Genomic DNA, 19,506 nt, shown 5'->3' with positions numbered 1-19,506 from the left:
TTGAGGATGAGTCCTGAGTATACTCGGTCAGGTGTCTATGGGAAATGCGTGTTGTAGCAAAATCAGTCCATCCTCAACGGGTTTAGATCTTTCATCGATAGGTCTTCCCACCCAATGTCATCTTGGCAGAGAGACATGGATAGTGTATAAAAGTGCATCATGCCTTGAGCTCCTAAGCACTGATGAAATGTTTTTTTCTTTTTGTCTTCTGCAACCCCCTAAATAACAACAACAACAACAACAACAACAACAACAAAGCAACACAAAACAAGACTAAAACAAAAAAACAAAACAAACAAACACACATACAGACAGATATCACATACACACAAGTCATCAAATGATAATACAGTGTACATTCTGAATAAATTCTAGACTTACTGAATCAGTGCACGGGTCTCTTTTGAATGCTCTAACATTGTCCTGTGAGCACATGGCATGATATCCAGCTGTAGGCTCTTAAAACTAGTGCAATATCTTTCTTCTTGTAGACATAATGGCAAATATATCATTATATATTTTTGCCAAATTTACAGACCAAGGCAGTGGTCCAAACTCTCAAACTGATGAGCCAGTAAAGAGTTTCCCATTCAAGCCGTACATTTATTGCACACATTCAATTATCACATGGCTATGAAACGTTCATAGTCAAAAATTGTTTCTTTTTTTTTTTCTACCAAACATGACGGTATAATAACAGCTTTGTTAGGAGTCAACGGCTGTACTTTTCTTTTTTACCCCCTATTTCACCCGGGACCTACTAAACTATGTGAACTTTAAAAGGCCACAACAGACACCCATGTGGGGGACAGTGTATAGAGAGAGAGAGATGTGTTTGCTGGAATGTCTTGATGACACAAAATGAAAGAAAACTAGATACCAGTGTGAAACTGTACACATGTCACACCTGATTTCTGGCTGGGTGATAGCTTCCACAACATCATAGAGACACTGCAGGAAACTAGAGCCATTGCTTTAATTGGTTTCTAATTGGTCCGAGTATTGAGGGTTTGGTGTGAAACGTGAGGCTGCTGCCTTCAATGTTGACTGTGACAAGAGTCGGGGATTCTTTGAGGAAAGAGATTCTGTGGCAGGCACACGGCTTTAAAATTGCACAGAGGTCTCTTTTTTTGTTATCAAGGCAGTAACGCTCATTCATACAAAAATCTCAGAAAGACAGAAAAGTCTTCCAATTTTAAGTGATGTATTATATCTCATCATTCACTTTTATTCATTTCATTATATATAGTATACACTGTATATTGCTTATTATTCGATATCACACTCGAAAATCTTTCAACAATAAGAACAAGGATACAATTACAGAATTTAAGACAACTATTTGATATTCCTCTGTAGGAATGAGAGATAAAATCACATGACATCATTATCCATGCCAACAATTTCCATAAAACTACACGGGAGAGCAAACGTATCGACTTTCTAGAGGCTCACCCTAATCTTTGGAGTTCTGAGGTTTCCCCGGTAACAGGAGGTGAGGCTGGTCTCGATGTTGAGCGCAGGGACGGAGTGGAGGATACTGCAGAGGAAGAAGAACACAAAATAAACAACTTTGATGACGCACGGAAAAGTTCCTTAATGTTGTGATACAGTACAAAAATAATTGCATAGTGGAATGAAGTACTAAGCATCATCATGAAAGGTCATTATTGAGATATCGTGATCAAAGTGGTAATGCTCAACAATTTGATAATGTATGCCAAAGGTGGCAACCTTGTATTGCATAATATTTTCATGTTTTTTAATCAAAACAAATAGAGAGGAACTGATGAGAAAGAAAGGCCTATAATACAGATGAAAACTGAGCAAAGAAAATGGTGTTCCAGGCCAAATGGAACCCCATTTACTTTGCTCAATTTTCATCTGTTTTTTAATCATCACATAACTGTTTTTTCTTTTAAACTGCTTTGAGCAATTTTACCATTAGCATTATTATGAATATCATCATCACTACGCTCATGACTTCAGTCAAATTTTGCTGTTGATTGAAGCATATCACTCTGAAAAATGATAGCATATCTTTTCATCCCCCCATGATCCTTTCTACACAATGATACACCAAAATTGTACAAGTTTCATCACTTTGCTCATAATGGCTCTCTTTTTTCTTTTTCTGTTTTTCCATACCAACACATTTCTGGCACATTTTGAGGTTACTGTACTCAGGTTGCCTAATAGCTCTTGGCAGTGAATAAGCAGCCCTGGAATTTAGGATGAAATGGATCTCACTCTAATTTGCCTTTTTCCTCAAGTCTATTTTTTGCCTGAGTTGAGATGAAGTGCACTGACTGAACACTGCGCAATCAAGGTTGCAAAAGGGTGGAGAAAATAAACTGTACGGATATTAATCCATGTCGGCACCCAGGCATGAAGTTTTTTTGATTGGATTTTGGGTGAGATTGGTTGTGACAGCAATGTGGCTTTACCCCCCTTACACTTTAAATCAGCACGAAATGATAACCATAGCAGATGTAATTTGGGGGTATAATGGCAGGCACTTATTGTTCTCTAAGACTGTCAGAGCAGTAAATTGGCAACTCGGATGTGATTCCACGGAGGATCCATTCAGGTGAATTGAGCGGACGTGACGATTCATTCCCACCTGGTATCATTCGGCCACATTTGCTTCCAAATCAAACGAGCGGCAGCCAGCGGACTGAAGTCATGACCGGCCAACGGTGGTTACAACTTGTGGTTTTACTTTGGGACAATAGCAGGGCTTTAACTCTCATCCAACTCCCAGGAATGAAAAGATTCTATTCCTACTTTGATATTAATTTGACCACATACCTGTAGTGAGAGGGACTAAACAGAGTCATATTGCCAACACATGGGGAAGGAATCAACTCCTTATTAGGAAAACAGATGAAACACTCTATACAAGACAATGTGATTTTGGACAACAAAAGCCCCTCTTCCAGTGCAGTTACATACTATGTGCTAAATAGTGCATTGACCTTTATTTAGGATCCATCAATGTAACATATTCATATAACTATAAATATTTATATATATTGTGTGTGTGTGTTTACTTTATCATTGTGGTATCAAAAGACAATATTACTTTTTACCAAATACATCCACTACTTTTTTTTTTGAAAAAGAAAAAGGAAGTAAGAGCAAATGCGAATAATTGTCAAGGTAACGTGAAAAATTTTCAAGGTAATGAATAATCAGTCAGAACATGGACATTATCAAAATACCAATGCTATCTGGGTATCTCTTCAGTATATGCTCTTTTATGAACTAACAAGGGATTCAATGCATCCATCATATATAAGGGACTGCACTTCATGAATTTCACATTTTATGAAATATTAAACTATGATTTGATTTCATAAAATTACTGAAAAACTATCACTACTGAAACTGTGGAAATCACATTAAAATTTTTCTCCAATACATCTACAGAACATGTACATGCTGATACACAAACTCAGTGAATCTTATCTAGCTCAACTAGTCGGCAGTTTTTTCCGCTGCTGTTCAGTAGCCTCAGTTTTATGGCACCCCGGTCTCCTTAGACCCATAAATGACAATCTGTGGTGTACTTGGCACACCCTTCGCTGCCCAAGCAAGTGTTTAAAGGTCCTGACATTTATTACTAGTCATGGCTCGAATGAAAATACACTGTGGAGTTTACACGCCGGCCGCCGGGTAACAACTATATCATGACCACCACTTCTGGTGCGAAAAATGGCCATAAAGTCAAAAGGGAAAAATAAACTAGAGTTTAACACTCCCGGCATGACATCATGATATAGTTCCTAGCCTTTGACTGGCGGTGAGAGGCCATAAAAAGATTAGATTTATGGTCTGTAAAAGGCTTATATTTGAAGTAATAGCAAAAATCCTTTAATGGCATGAACAAAACACTGCATGTTTTTATGTTAGAAGAAATATACTTGCACAGCATCGACAAGAATTTCTTGACTATGTTGAACTCTGACCAGCTATCTTTTTTTTTTTCAGAAAGTCCCCTACGAAAACAACATGGCTCAAATCATTGACACTATATAAAGAAACCAAAGTTTCAAAACAAAAGTATACCTTTGTGCACTTTCCACTGACTTCAAGCTCAACAAAAAAACAAATACAAAAAACCATTTACTGTTTTGGCTGTCCAATGATTTCTTATAATGTGATACCCTGTACTTGTAGTGGCATATCAACTACTATAATTGTAAGAATTTTAGTTTCTCTATCCTTTTATCTTTCTGTCCAATTTCTGAAGTGAATTATCTACACGTTAAAAAAAAAAATCATTTTCATTTCATTTATTTCCACATCCTGATAAAAGCATTTACAAAGAATTCAGGAATGATACATTGAGCATTGGAACAATACAGGAAAAATATTCAACTTAAAAGAACTTCACAATAGACAAACACAACATGAAAACACTTATTTCAGTTTGTGGGGGGATCAACATAGACCGTTGGTCTTTCTATGGCTGATCCCTAGTATTACAGCTAAAATAGTTACATTAATGCAATACAAAACACTAGAAAACTATACTACAGAAAGAACAAAATACATAGGCCTATAAGAAGGCAAGAGCCATCAAAGTGAGGTGCTTATACACTGAATAAAACTTGAAATTTATGGTATATCTTTTTGAACAAGAAAGAATTTGTAACTTCTTTTGAATATTGAAATTCTGTTAGACAACTTTATTACATTTGGCAAATCATTCCATAAAACAGGTCCCGTATATTTGAAAGTGAATCTTGAAATGCAGTATTTAAAATTGGGGATATACAATCTGTCCATCTGTGTAGTATTGTAATTGTTCTTATTTTGGATGAAGGAAATATCAAGAAACTTTGGCAAAATGTTGTTCATATATGTGTACATGAAAACAATGAGTAAGAATATGTTCATATCAAAAATAGTCAATAAGTTTTCTTCTTTGAATAAAGGACCTGTGTGACTAAAAAATGGTCTACTGTAAAAGTGAATACTTTCGCGTGACTAATTTTTCGCGCTCGGCAGGGTAAGAAGAGTTTTGCGTGTTTTGAATTACGCGGAATGAAGACCATAACTACTGGAACATATAGCACGCAAAAATATTCACATGCTTTTATTTTTGTGCTAGTTTCTAGTTGCGCGAAAAGCGCAAAAATTTCAACACCACGAAAATTTCCACTTTTACAGTATACTATTGATTGCACCTAGGATATCTCCAAGAAATTTGGTAAAACTAACAACTGGAATTTTAAAATCAGCAGTCTTAAAGGACAAGTTCACCTTCATAAACAAAGGATTGAGAGAATGCAGCAATATTAGTAGAACACATCAGTGAAAGTTTGAGGAAAATTAGAAAATCGATGCAAAAGTTATTAATTTTTCAAATTTTTGTGTTGGAACTGCTGGATGAGGAGACTACTACAGCTTGTGATGTCATATGCGTACAACAGTATAAAGAAAATTCAACATATTTTCACTTTTTTCGCATAATAAAAGAGCACTTGACTTGCCTCTTTCTAAAGGCAGGGGGAATAATATTACCCATAACATATGTCAGTAACGAGTCAAGGGAATGTGTACTTTTTTCAAAAGATGAAATTTTGTGAAATTCTCTTTATATTTTCCTTATATTGTTGTACTCATGTGACATCATACGCTGCAGTAGTCTTCTCATCCAGCAGTGACTGCACAAAAACTTCAAAAATTTATAATTTTTGAACGGATTGTCTGATTTTCCTCAAACTTTCAATGATGTGTTCTACCAAGGAGGTACTAGGCAAAGCCTAGTACCTCCCTGGTTCTACTAATATTGCTACATTCTCTCAATCCTTATGTTTATGAAGGTCCTTGTCCTTAAACATCAAAATCATCAGTACTTACTACTTTGTAAGTAGTAAGTACTAAATGACATGACCATCTGACATTAAGATTTCCCTGATCATTTTTCATAATGGCAATTAACATTATTGTTAAGCTTTTCATTGCATTTAATCATGCACAATGTAATCTACATGCCACTCTTTTTTTTTTGATGAAGTAAAGGTATATTGATCACAATTTTTGAATAAAGTTTGGAAGGCATTAAACTTAATTTCAAGAGTCAATCGCATCCTGCATACAGCCAGTATGCACATCCCCTTGTTTTGTATCTCAGGAACTGTTTGTCCAAATGTGCCTAAAGTTTGTGTGTATTATAGAACTTGACCAGACAGACATATCTCAAGATAACTTCAGGTCTATATGTCATTCTCTTGGTCATGCAAATGAGAGTCAAAACTGATGCATGAAATGGTCTGATTGTGTTTATTCTGTTAAAGCATGCTTTTTCTAAACGCTCTGCTTTGATTTGTGATTCCCCATTTTCAAAGAATATCATCATCAGTGGCAATTATTGCATCCTGCATAACATCTACAATAACTTGTCTCAATGATGAGTTCAAGTGCAGTTCACATCTAGTATTTCTCTGTCCTTTACAACAGAAATACTTGTTCTAATCTGCACTCAACTTCTGAACTGCACTCAAGAAATAAATACAAACTCTGACGTACAAAATGCACCATACAATTCCTAATTAACTGTTATGTGACATCCTCAAGCACTTTTCGGGAGGGAAAAATATTAGCACAATACCAACAGTGCTAGGTAGAGATAATTCAAAACAGGTAAAGACTATCCTTTATGGTTTCTAACTTCTATAATTACGAAAAGAAAGACACAATCTGACCACCCTGCTTCCAAAAACAACATAAAACAAAAATGAACAAACAAACGAGTAGAAGACGTGTCATGAAGATTACTATTGTGCGCAAACTCTGAATCACATGACAGAGTGGTGAAATGTCTTCACATCAAGTGGCCTGGAACAATTTTTGTTCTCTTCAAAAAAGCAGGCACTAATGCAAAGACATCACACATATACAAACAATTTTTTTTCTTGTCTCATTCATTGAGAGCAATTTACATGCAGCCCTTTCCTATAGATTTCTGTTGAATGTATGCCAGGCTTTAAGCTCACTGATTTAAAGGAAGTAATCGAGCTTCAATTTGATGTACAGAAACGTCTTTGCATGACATGCCCATCCTACAATAGCAGTGTCCATTCAGATCTTGGCATGGCCTGGTGCTCACCAACAATGAAAGCCCATAAAATGGGGCATTTGTGAGCATTAAGCTTCATAAAAAGCTTGGCAGCAATGCTTTAAAAAAGAAGAAGAAAGAGATACTTTAGCTTGGAAAGAAGATCACAAGCTGGTGTGTTAACACTGGTGTCCCTTTCCTATCGCTATATCACTATGACTGCTACCATCTCCAGTGTCAAGATCTGTAATCAAACTCTGATATCATATCTAAGTGCTATATGTTGGCACTCCTATCTCAGTTAATCATTATGATTTCCCATATCCTGCCCATTTAGTTGATTTGAAAGCCAGAAAACATTTCTATGAATGAATTCATAAAGGCAGGTTTAACTGATAACTAGGAACATAAATGAGTTTTGGTGTGGAAAAGAAATGTGGAGAGAAAGCATTTTCAGGTCTTTCAGGCTTTTTGGTCTTAGAATTAAGAGAAGAAGAAAAGGAAGAAAAAGAAGACGAAGAGGAAGAAGAAAAAATGAACAAACAGAAGGATGAGAAGAGGAAAAGACAAAGAAGAGGAAGAAGAAGAAGAAGAAGAAGGAGATGAAGAAGAAGAAGATGATGAAGAAGAAGAAGAAGAAGACATCATCCACACTGCTCTTGTACAATCTATCACATATCTATTGGATGTGATTTTACTGGTGGGAAGTATGAGAATGAAATGTTGACAGAATGAAATGCTGATGAAATGAAACCGGTGTAAACGAAGCCACCTCCTGACCTGAGTGGGCTACATAAGGTAAGTCTGACTTGTACTTTATCACCAGTCTTACAGACCACTGCTGCTTTTCACAATAGGCACGGGTCTGAAAACCCTTTGGTCTTTAACCGATATGCCACCAAGTCTTAATTCCCCATTACACAGATTACAATTTGCTCCATGAATAAGCATGGAATTCCTTCTGGTTCCTCTTGGAGTATTAAAGAAACAGGGGTAAGATGAAGCCCCTCTCATTGCATTAGGGGGTACATGTGTGAAGGAGTTGTGGTAAACATTCTGGAGGTAAACAACACTTTCACATTCAATGGAATAACATTTTGACCTTTCAGTTTAATTCGCTTAGGAACGAAAAGGAGTTGACGAAGCATCATTACGGGTGAGAATTCGAGGAAAAAATGGTACATCCATAGAAGAAATTGTCATGCACAGAATTCTATATCTCTCTAAGGTACAATCTCCTATTCAATTTTGTTGTTATTCAAGATGTACACTGAATAATAATCAGCCTGAAAGGAACTGATCCATCAGTAAGATTATGTTAGGATCTATCATCCGGCTTATTACAGAATCTGATCACTTACATTGGATTGGGTCTATTCAATTGTATGTCCCACGTTTAGTGTGTTTGTACTTTAAAATTAATCTTTTTTAATATCTGTGGAATTCCAAGAGAATATCAAATGGTCAGACAATTATCATTATTTGGCACTCACTATTTACAATGATTCAATAAAATGTTTTCATTGCAAGAAAGTTGGAGAATTAAGTAACACTTGTCAATAGGAGACGTATTTTGAAAGATGAACTTCATTTCATGATGTTGAAAGACAAAAATTGATTTTTTTTTAAAGCTGAGTGACAAATTTCCAGCACCACAAGGAAACATTGACCTCCTAAACTTCAGGCTGCATGATGCATGCCACCATAACAGAGTGTATTCTTTGCAGCCACAGCAAAGACTGTGAATATATCATCAACATGATGAGAAAAACAACTACTGGCAAAACGTTGCTAAAAGCCCTTCTTTGCAAACAACTGAAAGTGAAGGTTACTTCAAATGGGTGTCCCCTTTTAGAGATAACTTAGGAGACCTGATAAATTCACCAGCTAACTCCCGTTAAAAGGTTCTTATTCTGTTTTCAAGTCACCACGCACAGTAAGCTGTCTGTAAGCCTAGGCCTAGAAAGACTGGGGAAATCACTGTTTAAATCACAGAAGAGTCTCATCTCACAATTGTGTGTATACAATACACGAAAAACTGGCTAATTAAGACAAAAAGCATCTGCTTTCAAACTGACCACCGTAAAACTCTTGCCCTATTCATGCCTAAATCTTCACAATGTGTGGTTTGGTTTTAAGCAGGCATTTGGCAGCAAACATGTCTGGCTTCAGTGCTGGATTGTTTCACACTTTACGTTCTTGAACACATGGGATTCATACCAGCTAACATAACTTACCCCTAAAATTGGCAACAAACATCCAAAGAGAGATTTTGAGTCCTTCAATGCGTTCACTGCTCTCCCAGCCATGGAAGTAGACAGGGTCAATCAACTTACTGTAAAACCAGAAATTTTCATGTGCATTTCAATTTTGCTAATTTCATGAGAGCCACAATTCGCAAAATTAAAATGCATGCAAAAGTTTTTGTCTACACAATATGCATTGAATGCCAGTGGCAATTTGTGAAAATTTCATGCCACGCAAAAGGCTGCTGACTACAACTTGCACAAATTTTATGCCACGAATGTTTCTGGTATTATAGCACATTTCTCTGTAAGTAATCTTTGACTTCAGTCTACAGAAGCTGAACGAAAAACTATCTCCTTCACACATACATATACTTGATTGCCCACTCATCTCATGTTGGATATTGCAGGCCCAGCACTAAAAGGGTTAATCATGTGTAGGTCACCTTATGCAGGTTGATTCATGTAGGAGAGATGGAGGACACTCCAAGGCATTAACTGGGGCTGGCATTACCAAGGGTGTGCTCATTCAGCATCAGATCTATAATTCACACAGGCCATCGTTCATGGTTGAATATTTCAACACAAAAGGGGTATGGATGATGTATTAACCATGACGAAATGACTTCAGGCTTTGGAGCATCTTCGAAACCCTTTTTTTTTCTGTTGGTAAAATTATAATCTCTATTAAACAATCCACTGGCATTCTATAACTACGGGATCATCTCATCTTGCCTCCTATGTGAAAGCTAATGTGTGCAATAGAATTGTGTCTTTGCGTAATGGAATGTTGCATCTATAACTACCGTCAAATAGTAACATAAACATATAGATGTAATTGAAAGCAAAGATTAAATCATAAGGTCATAACTTCATAAAAACCAAATGTATTCTTTAGTCAGACATAAATATTACCTGTATCATACATTTTGTACAAGCCTTTAGCCATGCAGTTGACTGAAAACCTCAAATCTATGTGATGATGGAAAAGCTGGATCAGTGTATCAAATGAGTACGCCACCTATCCATCATATGCCTATATAGAATATAGTACCTGGTACCATTAGCCATTATGAATTTAAATGGTTTCACACAGTGGTTATAATTTGTATATACATTTGAAAAAAAATCTTGGTTAAACATGACTTCAGGTTACTTTCAGTACTTACTGCATTATTGCCTTCATCTCTGCCTTGTGACTACTACCTGAGACAGACAATTTATTGTGTACTATAGAATGTAGATTAACAATTTCAAACCGTTACAGCTCAACAGTTGCTAGTGAACCTAATACTAAAGAAGAAATTCCTTCAATCATACATTTACAACTTTCTCATAGCAAATTTATCATGAAATTACTTTTTATATGTTTTCATCCTCAGTCAATAACAGCTGAAAAAAACATTCATTTTTTAAAATTCTGATTCATTCTGTAAAAAGGCATAGCTGCACAATTAAAAATAATAAAAGTATGATTTCTTTACTTTTTGTTCACAACATAGCATCAGAGTTGGAAATATTGCTGGATTGAATCGACTTGACTAGGTGTAACAAAATGCTGAGATATTTATTGTTTCTTGAAATGCAGGGGTGCAGAACCTCAAGCTATAATATGGATTACATTGTAATGACAAGATTGCAACTAATGCCAAAACACTTTGCAAGGGACAGTCTCAGCACTTTTCAATCAATATCCACCACAATAACCTCCTTATTTCACAACCCGATACCGCCATTAACTGTAACTCAAGATAATTCTCGCTTGAGGGTTCCCTCTAGGCCAATTTTGTGATAGTCAAATCTATGCCTCCTTCAAGCAGGAAATGTGCTATATATTCAGACAGGAGAAAAAGAAAATATGGATTCAGAAGTACTCTGCTCTTTGTTTTAACTCTCCAGAGCATCTATTCATAATTTTTAGGAAAGTGAATTTGGGTGATATTTTCTTTTTATATGCTATGCCATCTTTTCACACAAGTCCTGAGTAATTTTCTGAAATCTGACAGTTTCTGCATCAGCCATAAAATAAGGAATCCAACATAAAAATCATTGTAAACAAATTACAATCATTGAAATAATTTGAATAAATATTTCGAAAGCATACGATGGAATGTCTGCTCATTTTCATTGTCATATGGAGGTAAATCAACTAATACTGCAACCAGATATGTGTGTAGGTGTATGTGTGTATCTGTGTGTATGTGTGTGTGTGTGTGTGTGTGTGTGTGTGTCTGTGCCTGTTCTTCAAGATCTGAGAGGCATGCACTGTGCAGCACAGCGTTGAGATAGAATCCTCCATATGGGACAAGGGGATAACAGATGTGGTCTGAATTCTGCTGCCTGATGTAGCCACGGTTTAGTGGACCGTGGCAATGGCTCAAATCAAAGTCTCACTGAGACAGATAGATAATGATGGGACTGGATGGGCTAGAAATATGGGAGGAGAAGGAGGAGGAGGAGAAGGAGGAGGAGATAAAAGGAAGATGGAGAGAGTGAAAAAAAATAATACATTAGGAGAGAGAGAAATTGAGAAGCAGTCTCATTTCAAGCCTCAGGAGTATTTTATTCGTAAAGAGTGATAACAATACCAGATTTATCATTCTATCCAATCAAGGGGATAAGTGACCATCATCAGTAGACGAGAAAACATTCCTCACCAGGATGTCAATTTATGCTTCTGTCTGCAAAACACCCTGTAATCAACCCAGGACATATTATAGTGGCTAAGACTGCATTTCTCAATGAGTGTGCACACACACATACACACACATATGGTATTACGTAAAATTCAGAGTTTTATTGAGTAAATGACAAGAGAAAGGTTGCTTGCACTTTTTATGTGGAAATTAATGAATTATTCAATTCATTGTCATTTGTCTCTACACCCAGGTTCATTAAAGTTCTTTAAATATATTATACTTACAGTAATCCTAGACTGTTTGCATTGACAGGCTGACCCCTGATCTCAGTCAAAGACTAGTGAATTTACAACTAAATTGCTCAGATTAAGTTTATAGATGGATCACATTCAAATTCAATTTAGTAGAATGCTCTTCATTCATTATAAGTCAATAAATCTAAGATATTTACTTTGACTTGGCTTTCAAAAGATTCACACCAAACTCATGCTGATAAATTGCATTGAGTTATAATTGTATAATATAGCAAATTTCATAACACAAATACTGCACCTACAGAAATAATGCTCCTATATATTACAGCAAAGAAGAAAACTTTTGAAAATCTGACATTAAGCTTTGATGTAGGCCATATCAATGCCTGAAAAAATAAAAAAAAAATGTTTCACTCATGAATCTTGGCTTCAAAAAGGTCCATATGAGAAAGAGTTTCTCCCATACGTTGCACTATCAGCTGACCCTTTATTTCTTGATATAAAATCATAATACTGGCCCCATTACACATTTGTATTCTGAGTATATTGATAGTGTCTTTGTTGGGCAATCAAATTCATCACTCAACCCGCCACTTTCTTGAGAAGTTGTTAGTCATGTACAAATAAATGCTGCAATCTTCACATCCATTAGTAATAGATCTAGGTAATATCATCCTTGCATGTATCATTCACTTGATGATGGCAACAACAGAAAATAAACAGCAAATGAAACAAATAACAAATAGTGAGGGAATGTAGAAGCCAATAGTACAGGGAATAGTGGGAAAGACTTGTCCAGGGAATGAACGATGCAGTCAATTAGTAACACAATAGGACACCAGTGGCTTACAAATATTATTATTCCACTGAGGCAAATAGCATAGATTGTACGATGCAGGCACTTAAAGGATTTTTTTTTCTGCCTTTCAGACTGAATATTTGACTTAGATTACCTCTCCACTTGGCTAATGGGTATTAATGGTCTGCCAAGCAGCCAATTCGGACGAGATGAGGTGTGGGCACATTGAGCGTCCCAATAAACCCCCTCTCGTTTATTACTCCAATGTTCAATTCATGCAGATTCCCTGTCCGGGGGCATTACCAGTCTCCCCAGGCTGAGTGACGGAGCGGTGGATGACACTAGTCATCCTCCATACATCGTCCGCATCACTCCACCTTCCTCCATCACAGTGGTGGAGACGAGGCCATCTCTTACTGGGCTACCACCCCTCAGGGTCTGCCCCCAGCTTGAAGAGAAAGGATGTTCTGCAGGTTGCAGTGCTCTTCAAACAACATCTCACTCCTCTTAAAACAAGATCTCACTTTTTGTCACATATTGCTATCTGCTCCACCTTATCTGAGAATCTGTGACATATTAATAATCTGTGGGGAAACTTATCTGATAATATTGCATGGTTTGAGACAGGATGATAATGCATGATTCATTCTACTGTTATACAATCATATTGTAACATCCATTGCCCAGTATCATATGCTTGTTAATCTGTGAGACATACACTTTGTATTTGGCACAAAATTTGCAGGCATGTAAAACCACTATAATATCCATCTGGACAAAAACAACAATGAACACATCACTTGATTTCACTATTTTTTCAAATGTCTACACTGATCACCAAATTTCATTGGTCTAAAATATGTCATTGTGTCAAAATGTATAGCATTTACTTTATGTTTTAAATTTGTCTCTTTTTTTTTCCAGCCATATGTTTCCTGTAGTTTGTATGCTATGTTACAGCTTGTAGTCACATTCTCATTATTTTTTCCTGCTTGTTTTTGGCAACTTGTAAAATTTGCATTTTTGATATTCGATAGGAATTGAGATTTGGAAAGATATCCAGAATCTTTCAGCTGAGTTGCTATGGCCTGATCCATGCTCTGCACAAATATTCAACAATTTGACCACTACTCTTTGAGAGATGTGTCTAGATTTTCACACACGCAATCCAAGGAACTCTGGGTAAGAATCCACGAAGACATAAAATCATTGCTTCTTTTTGGAGCGACTACGATAGCCTTTATTCAGACTGTTTTGCTGGGAGTTTTCCTTTGGGGATAACATCTACTTCTTTTGCATCTAGTACACATCACTCATTTTCAATTTTTAGGATCAGACCTATACTGCAAACCCTTTGGGATATCTCGATGTGTAACCAAAACCAGAATTAAAGTCACATTGAAATGTCTTTATCATCATCATCATCAGATTATTGTGATATGAGGTAAACATAATGTGACATATTGATGAAATATTTCCCTTGTAAAAAAAAACTTCGTACTACTAATAATAAGTTTTAGAAGTAGCACAAATATCACTGAATTTGTAATGTACTGTGTCATATTAACACGATGCACACAATATTCACATCTTGAATATCAAAATTTTACCAGAAAGAAACCAAAAGTGTGGGCCATCAGGACATAGTGAAAGTCATTCTTACAGGATACAATCAATTGCCATTTTTATTCTACAAGTGAGGTTTGGAAATTAAGACTAGAGGAGGAAGAGGAGGAGAGGGAGAGGTGAGGAGGGAAGAGGGAGGAGGGATGGGAAACCTGATCGTGTGCTCATCCCTCATCGATACCATTAGGGAACCGGTCTTAGCAAACCTTTGTCATTGGGAGGAGGGATGCTAGCTTCTTCTCAAGACTGCAGCAATATACCTATCAGAAAAAAAAAAAAATCAATGAATCGATCAGATGGCCGCATCTTTATTCTTTTTGGTAGTACAGGCCACTGAATGGCAAACCCATTGGTTCACTAGGCTACCTTAATGACCAAAACATAATGTTTATATTGTGCATGGAAACAATTCAGACTTGGGATGAAGGAATACATTGTATATGTTTAGCTGTAGGTACCGACAGGAAGTGCATCTGTTGCAAGTAACACATCGAGCAATGGCCAACAGTCATTGTAGTTATTAGTCTCAAGTAAAGGAGAGAATAGCTTTTGAAGCACACATTGTTTGCCATATCTTTTATCAATATGACATCACAGTGGCAAATACTGAAGCAATACCTTAATCCACTATCATAGTGATACTTACTCTCCTTTAATGGTGAATGCCTGGAAAAAGGCTATCTTGGGTACACTGCTGGGGCTACGTTGCCAGAGATATATTCTCAAGTGAACAGAAAATATTTGACAGGGTTCGGGCGTAATGTGGCTGAATTCTATTTGTTGGCAGCTAACACTTCATGAGTCACTGCAATCTATGACATATCAGTGGGTCAGATCTGGCCCCAACTTGAAATAAATACCTGCAAACTTTCAGAAAACTCTTATAAAATCTGATATAACTGATCGATGCAAACCACTACCACCCCTGGCCAGCTGAAAGCCTGTAATGACCTCCATCTTCCTGACTGAGGGCTAGAAATTTATCCAACTGAGAAGATTCTTTAGGAGCAAGAGTGAAATGAAAGGAAAATATAGGTGAAAACTCGAATTAAAGAAAAAATGAATACGAAGACATGCTGTTCTTCCATGTTCATGAGGAAAAAAAATATCCTTGATATCATCTTGATAAGTAGGGTCAATTACAAAGAAATGAGATTTTAATGAAAACTTTTTTACACAGATAAAGTTTGAAATTCATTAAATCACAAAATCAGGGTTTAAAATCTACATAGATTATCAGCTGTTACATAGTTGGAACACAATGGTCAGAATTGAAAGGTCATTTAGAGTTAATTTGGTTAACACAAATGTAACAGTCTTGAACAACAAAAGATGCTTTCAGTTTTAAACAGCAGCCATGTATTAGTATGCATGCTTTGATATATATGCATTCATTAAATCTCAAGGCCTTTTTTTTAGAGCTTGTGAAATACATCTTACAAAATTTATATAACGATATGAACTTAATGCTGAATTAAAACCTAAACTTTGCATGAATTCAAGGTTCAATGGACCATAACGTTAGGACCAATAAATACCACAGAGAATTCATGTATACTAGGAATTGCAAACTGCCCCATTTGATAATCAAAGTAAGTTATCACACAAATGGACATTGTGTAATAATGAACTTTTCTGTAAACTCCATCCTTGTCTGATATCAGTCGTAACATATTTTCTAGATATTAAATATTTCCCCCACATATTAAGAAGTTTTGTGTTTGAGCCTCTTTCCTAGTGCTATGGCAAAAAGTAACTCTTTCATGGTTACAATCTGAAAACACCAAACTTTGATATTGTACACAGTTTATCATTTGGCTGTGTGCTGTGATCCCCACAATGTGCAATAATTGCAAGCATATTATCTAAAAGCACAAATTATCCAAATTATCAATGTCATACATATTCCACAAAGGGGTCTAGGGCAATTACCCCCTGGGCAATTACCTCAGACCCTTCCCCTGGCCTTAATCCTAATCCTAAACCTAAACCTAATCTAATCTTTACTCTAACCTTACCACTAACCAGTATTTAGTTGGGGGGGGGGGGGGGGGGTAATTGCCCGGATACGTCCACAAAGTATTAGTGCGTGTTACAATTCTAGCAAGTTTTCTAAGACATCTTCACCATGAGATAAGTAAAATACATGTGCAAAATGCAAACAGTACTCAGTCCTAACACAATACAGAAGACCATCTAATTTTATGACAACTGCTAAAGAAATGAGAAAGTGTCAGTATGTGATCACAAAGTCAAGAAAAACACCTATTTTTGATGGAGTTTTTTCTATCAAATTGAAATGGCTGGTAAGAACAAAGAGAAAAGGTAAAATGGCAAAGTGAACACTGCAGCCAGGACACTGAGACAGGCTGAGTAATGTAATGTATAAAGTTCTACTTAACCCTTTGTGTGAAGAGCCCCATAGCATTGTACACATTGCTCAAAGTCCCTTGCACAGAAAGGGTTAAGGGTAGATCTCAAATCTTACATCTTTGTCATTATTGTTAAGCAGGTGGCTGTTCCATAGAGGGGAGCTGTATGATGAATATCGGACTGTCAGATAGTCCGATACCATGGCCACAGAGTAATGAAAACGCAGAATTACAGGCACAATATCAGTGTGATTCTCCAATTAGGAAGCTATCTTGATGACCAACACTTTCAGTCCTCTAATTTATCAGCCACATTACAGAAAGAAGAGGCAAATGTACCTCTGTTCATGTGAGCAAATGGGCATTGTGAAAGGTTCATCATAAAGGTACTTCCTGTGCAGGGAAAGTTGTTGTTGTTTTTTTCTTCTCTACCATTACAAATCTTCGTTCCCTTCCAAGTTTGCACACACCTCCCACTTCTAGACGTCCTCACCTAGAAGGAGACTGTAAGGGAGATCTTCTGACTTGTTTGCCAAGCTCCAATTTCAACAACATCAGCACTCAGGCCTTCATCTCATCAGAGTTGGCATTTGAATTTTAAACACTTTCCCTGCATCCCACTGAGGCACCTCAGTCGCACGTTAATACGAGGACTCGCTTTTTGGCTGAATGATTTCAATAACCATAAAATCAAAAGCTTAAAGTTTAAGAAAAGACTGCCTACCAGTCAAGAAATTAATCAATTGTTTCATTTAATCTCCAGTGGTTGTTTTTAATGACTCTTTGGAATATAGCTTATGATGACATAACATTTTATTGATGGAAAGTAAGAGGGACCATACCCAATGTTTGCTTTAATTCTTTAAATTCACATTTGCCTAGAGCAATAAATGTGACACAAAGTTATGTGTGTGCATGTGTGAAGTGTAGTGCAGACCAATAATGCACCAATATAATGCACAATGATACATAAAAATACACTTTCAAAAATGGAAGCACTGGAAGTAGAAATGTGTTCGTTTGATTCATGAAGGGCCATATAAGCAGGTCTATAACCACAGGTAAGTCTGCTAAATCCAAAATGTTGAAGTATTTTACATCCCACATAATTTCACCAATTTGGACTTGAATTTTGCAATCATGTACTACAGTGACAGAATTAGGTCACATGCAAACTGAAAATGCAACACACTGCATTTCTGTTTATCAGATGCTATAATTTTGTGAGTTGCTATGAAGTTGTTGATATCAGTTGTCTTGTAAAATCTGTGAAGATAAAACAGGTGAATAACCTAATTACTAAACAGCAAACCTCTTGTGTACAAGTGTCAAACTTTAAAGTGTCTGACATTCAGAAAAATAGGACAGGAACTCATCAAGTGATGGTTGTCTTTTTTTGCTCGATTAGTCTGGTTATAGACATTATAACTAGATGACATCAAAGCTTTGTCAAGAGATCTCTATTCATATGCTTGAGTTGTGAATTAGTGCTATATGACACTTGTTTGGATTTTGTGTTTTGATTGTGATGTGTACATGTAGTATGTTGTCTGTGAGACATCTTGGATACTGTAAAACGAGGAATGTTCACGTGCATTTTAATTTCGTGAATTTTGCAAGCGCCAAGATTCGCAAAATTAAAATGCATGCAAAATTTCTTGTCTACACTATATGCATTGAACGCCAGTGGCAATTCGCAAAAATTTCATGCCACGAAAAAGGCCATCAGCTCCAATTCGTAAAAATTTTGTGCCGCGAATATATCATGTTTTACAGTATTGAGGCATGAAACCAGCTCTTAGATCATCCCATGTGAATGTCTGCAAAGAGCTGATTGAAATCTTCTATAAAAAACAACAACAATTACATCAAGTTTGAAGAAGAGACTTTGGAATGCCAGTCAGGACTGTACAGCTCTCTGAACACCACGCATTCAAATATTTATCACAGTTGCAAAAAAGTTTTTCATCTTCTTGTAAAATGCCTACCTCTGATGACCTACACGTACAGCCTGTCACCGCTTGGGGACGTGGAGACTGGAAAATCATTCACACTGAATGCACTAACCTTCTGTTGTGAGACATGTCTCGGAGATTCTCTCTAACCTGTTGCGACAACTCATTGTACGCAAACATATTGCATTTCAGACTCTGTAGAAGAAAATACTTTTTAGGCAGGACTAGCATTACCAGTAGTTTGGACCAATATAATCACAGATAGGAAATGATGACTGTCTTTTTCTTATTCTTTATTTCAGAGTTGGTGTATTCTGCAATGAGAAAAGGTATCACAGATATACCTAACTCATACCTTGTACACAGCAAACCATCTGGTTCTGAAAATTGACTGATATGTTCCTTCTAGCGGAGCTTTCTCTGTTCAGGATTTTGCCCCTTATAAAAGATACCTTTCAAATGGTGAGATCAAATGAAGTAAGGTTGAATGAAGGGATCAAGAAGTTCCTAACCTGTCTCTTTTTCCCTAGTACACCTTTTAGTCCA

General features: G+C 36.6%; 1 protein-coding gene across 2 annotated transcripts in view; it reads right to left on the bottom strand.

Annotated features, from left to right (window-relative positions):
- LOC139717459 (inactive tyrosine-protein kinase transmembrane receptor ROR1-like) overlaps window positions 1–19,506 on the bottom strand; it is a 160,846-nt gene that overhangs the window by 72,105 nt on the left and 69,235 nt on the right. For both annotated transcript variants that reach the window (XM_071628964.1, XM_071628965.1), the window contains exon 2: window positions 1,456–1,540. In XM_071628964.1, coding sequence (XP_071485065.1) covers window positions 1,456–1,540 — 85 coding nt within the window. The remainder of the gene's footprint in view (window positions 1–1,455; window positions 1,541–19,506) is intronic.

This window comes from Diadema antillarum, unplaced genomic scaffold (genome assembly GCF_040938485.1).
Source record: "Diadema antillarum isolate AM-2024a unplaced genomic scaffold, OU_Dant_1.0 scf00000075, whole genome shotgun sequence".
In the NCBI taxonomy this organism is placed as follows: domain Eukaryota; kingdom Metazoa; phylum Echinodermata; class Echinoidea; order Diadematoida; family Diadematidae; genus Diadema; species Diadema antillarum.
Note: the sequence above shows the minus strand (reverse complement) of the source record. Positions and strands in the feature narration are given on the sequence as shown.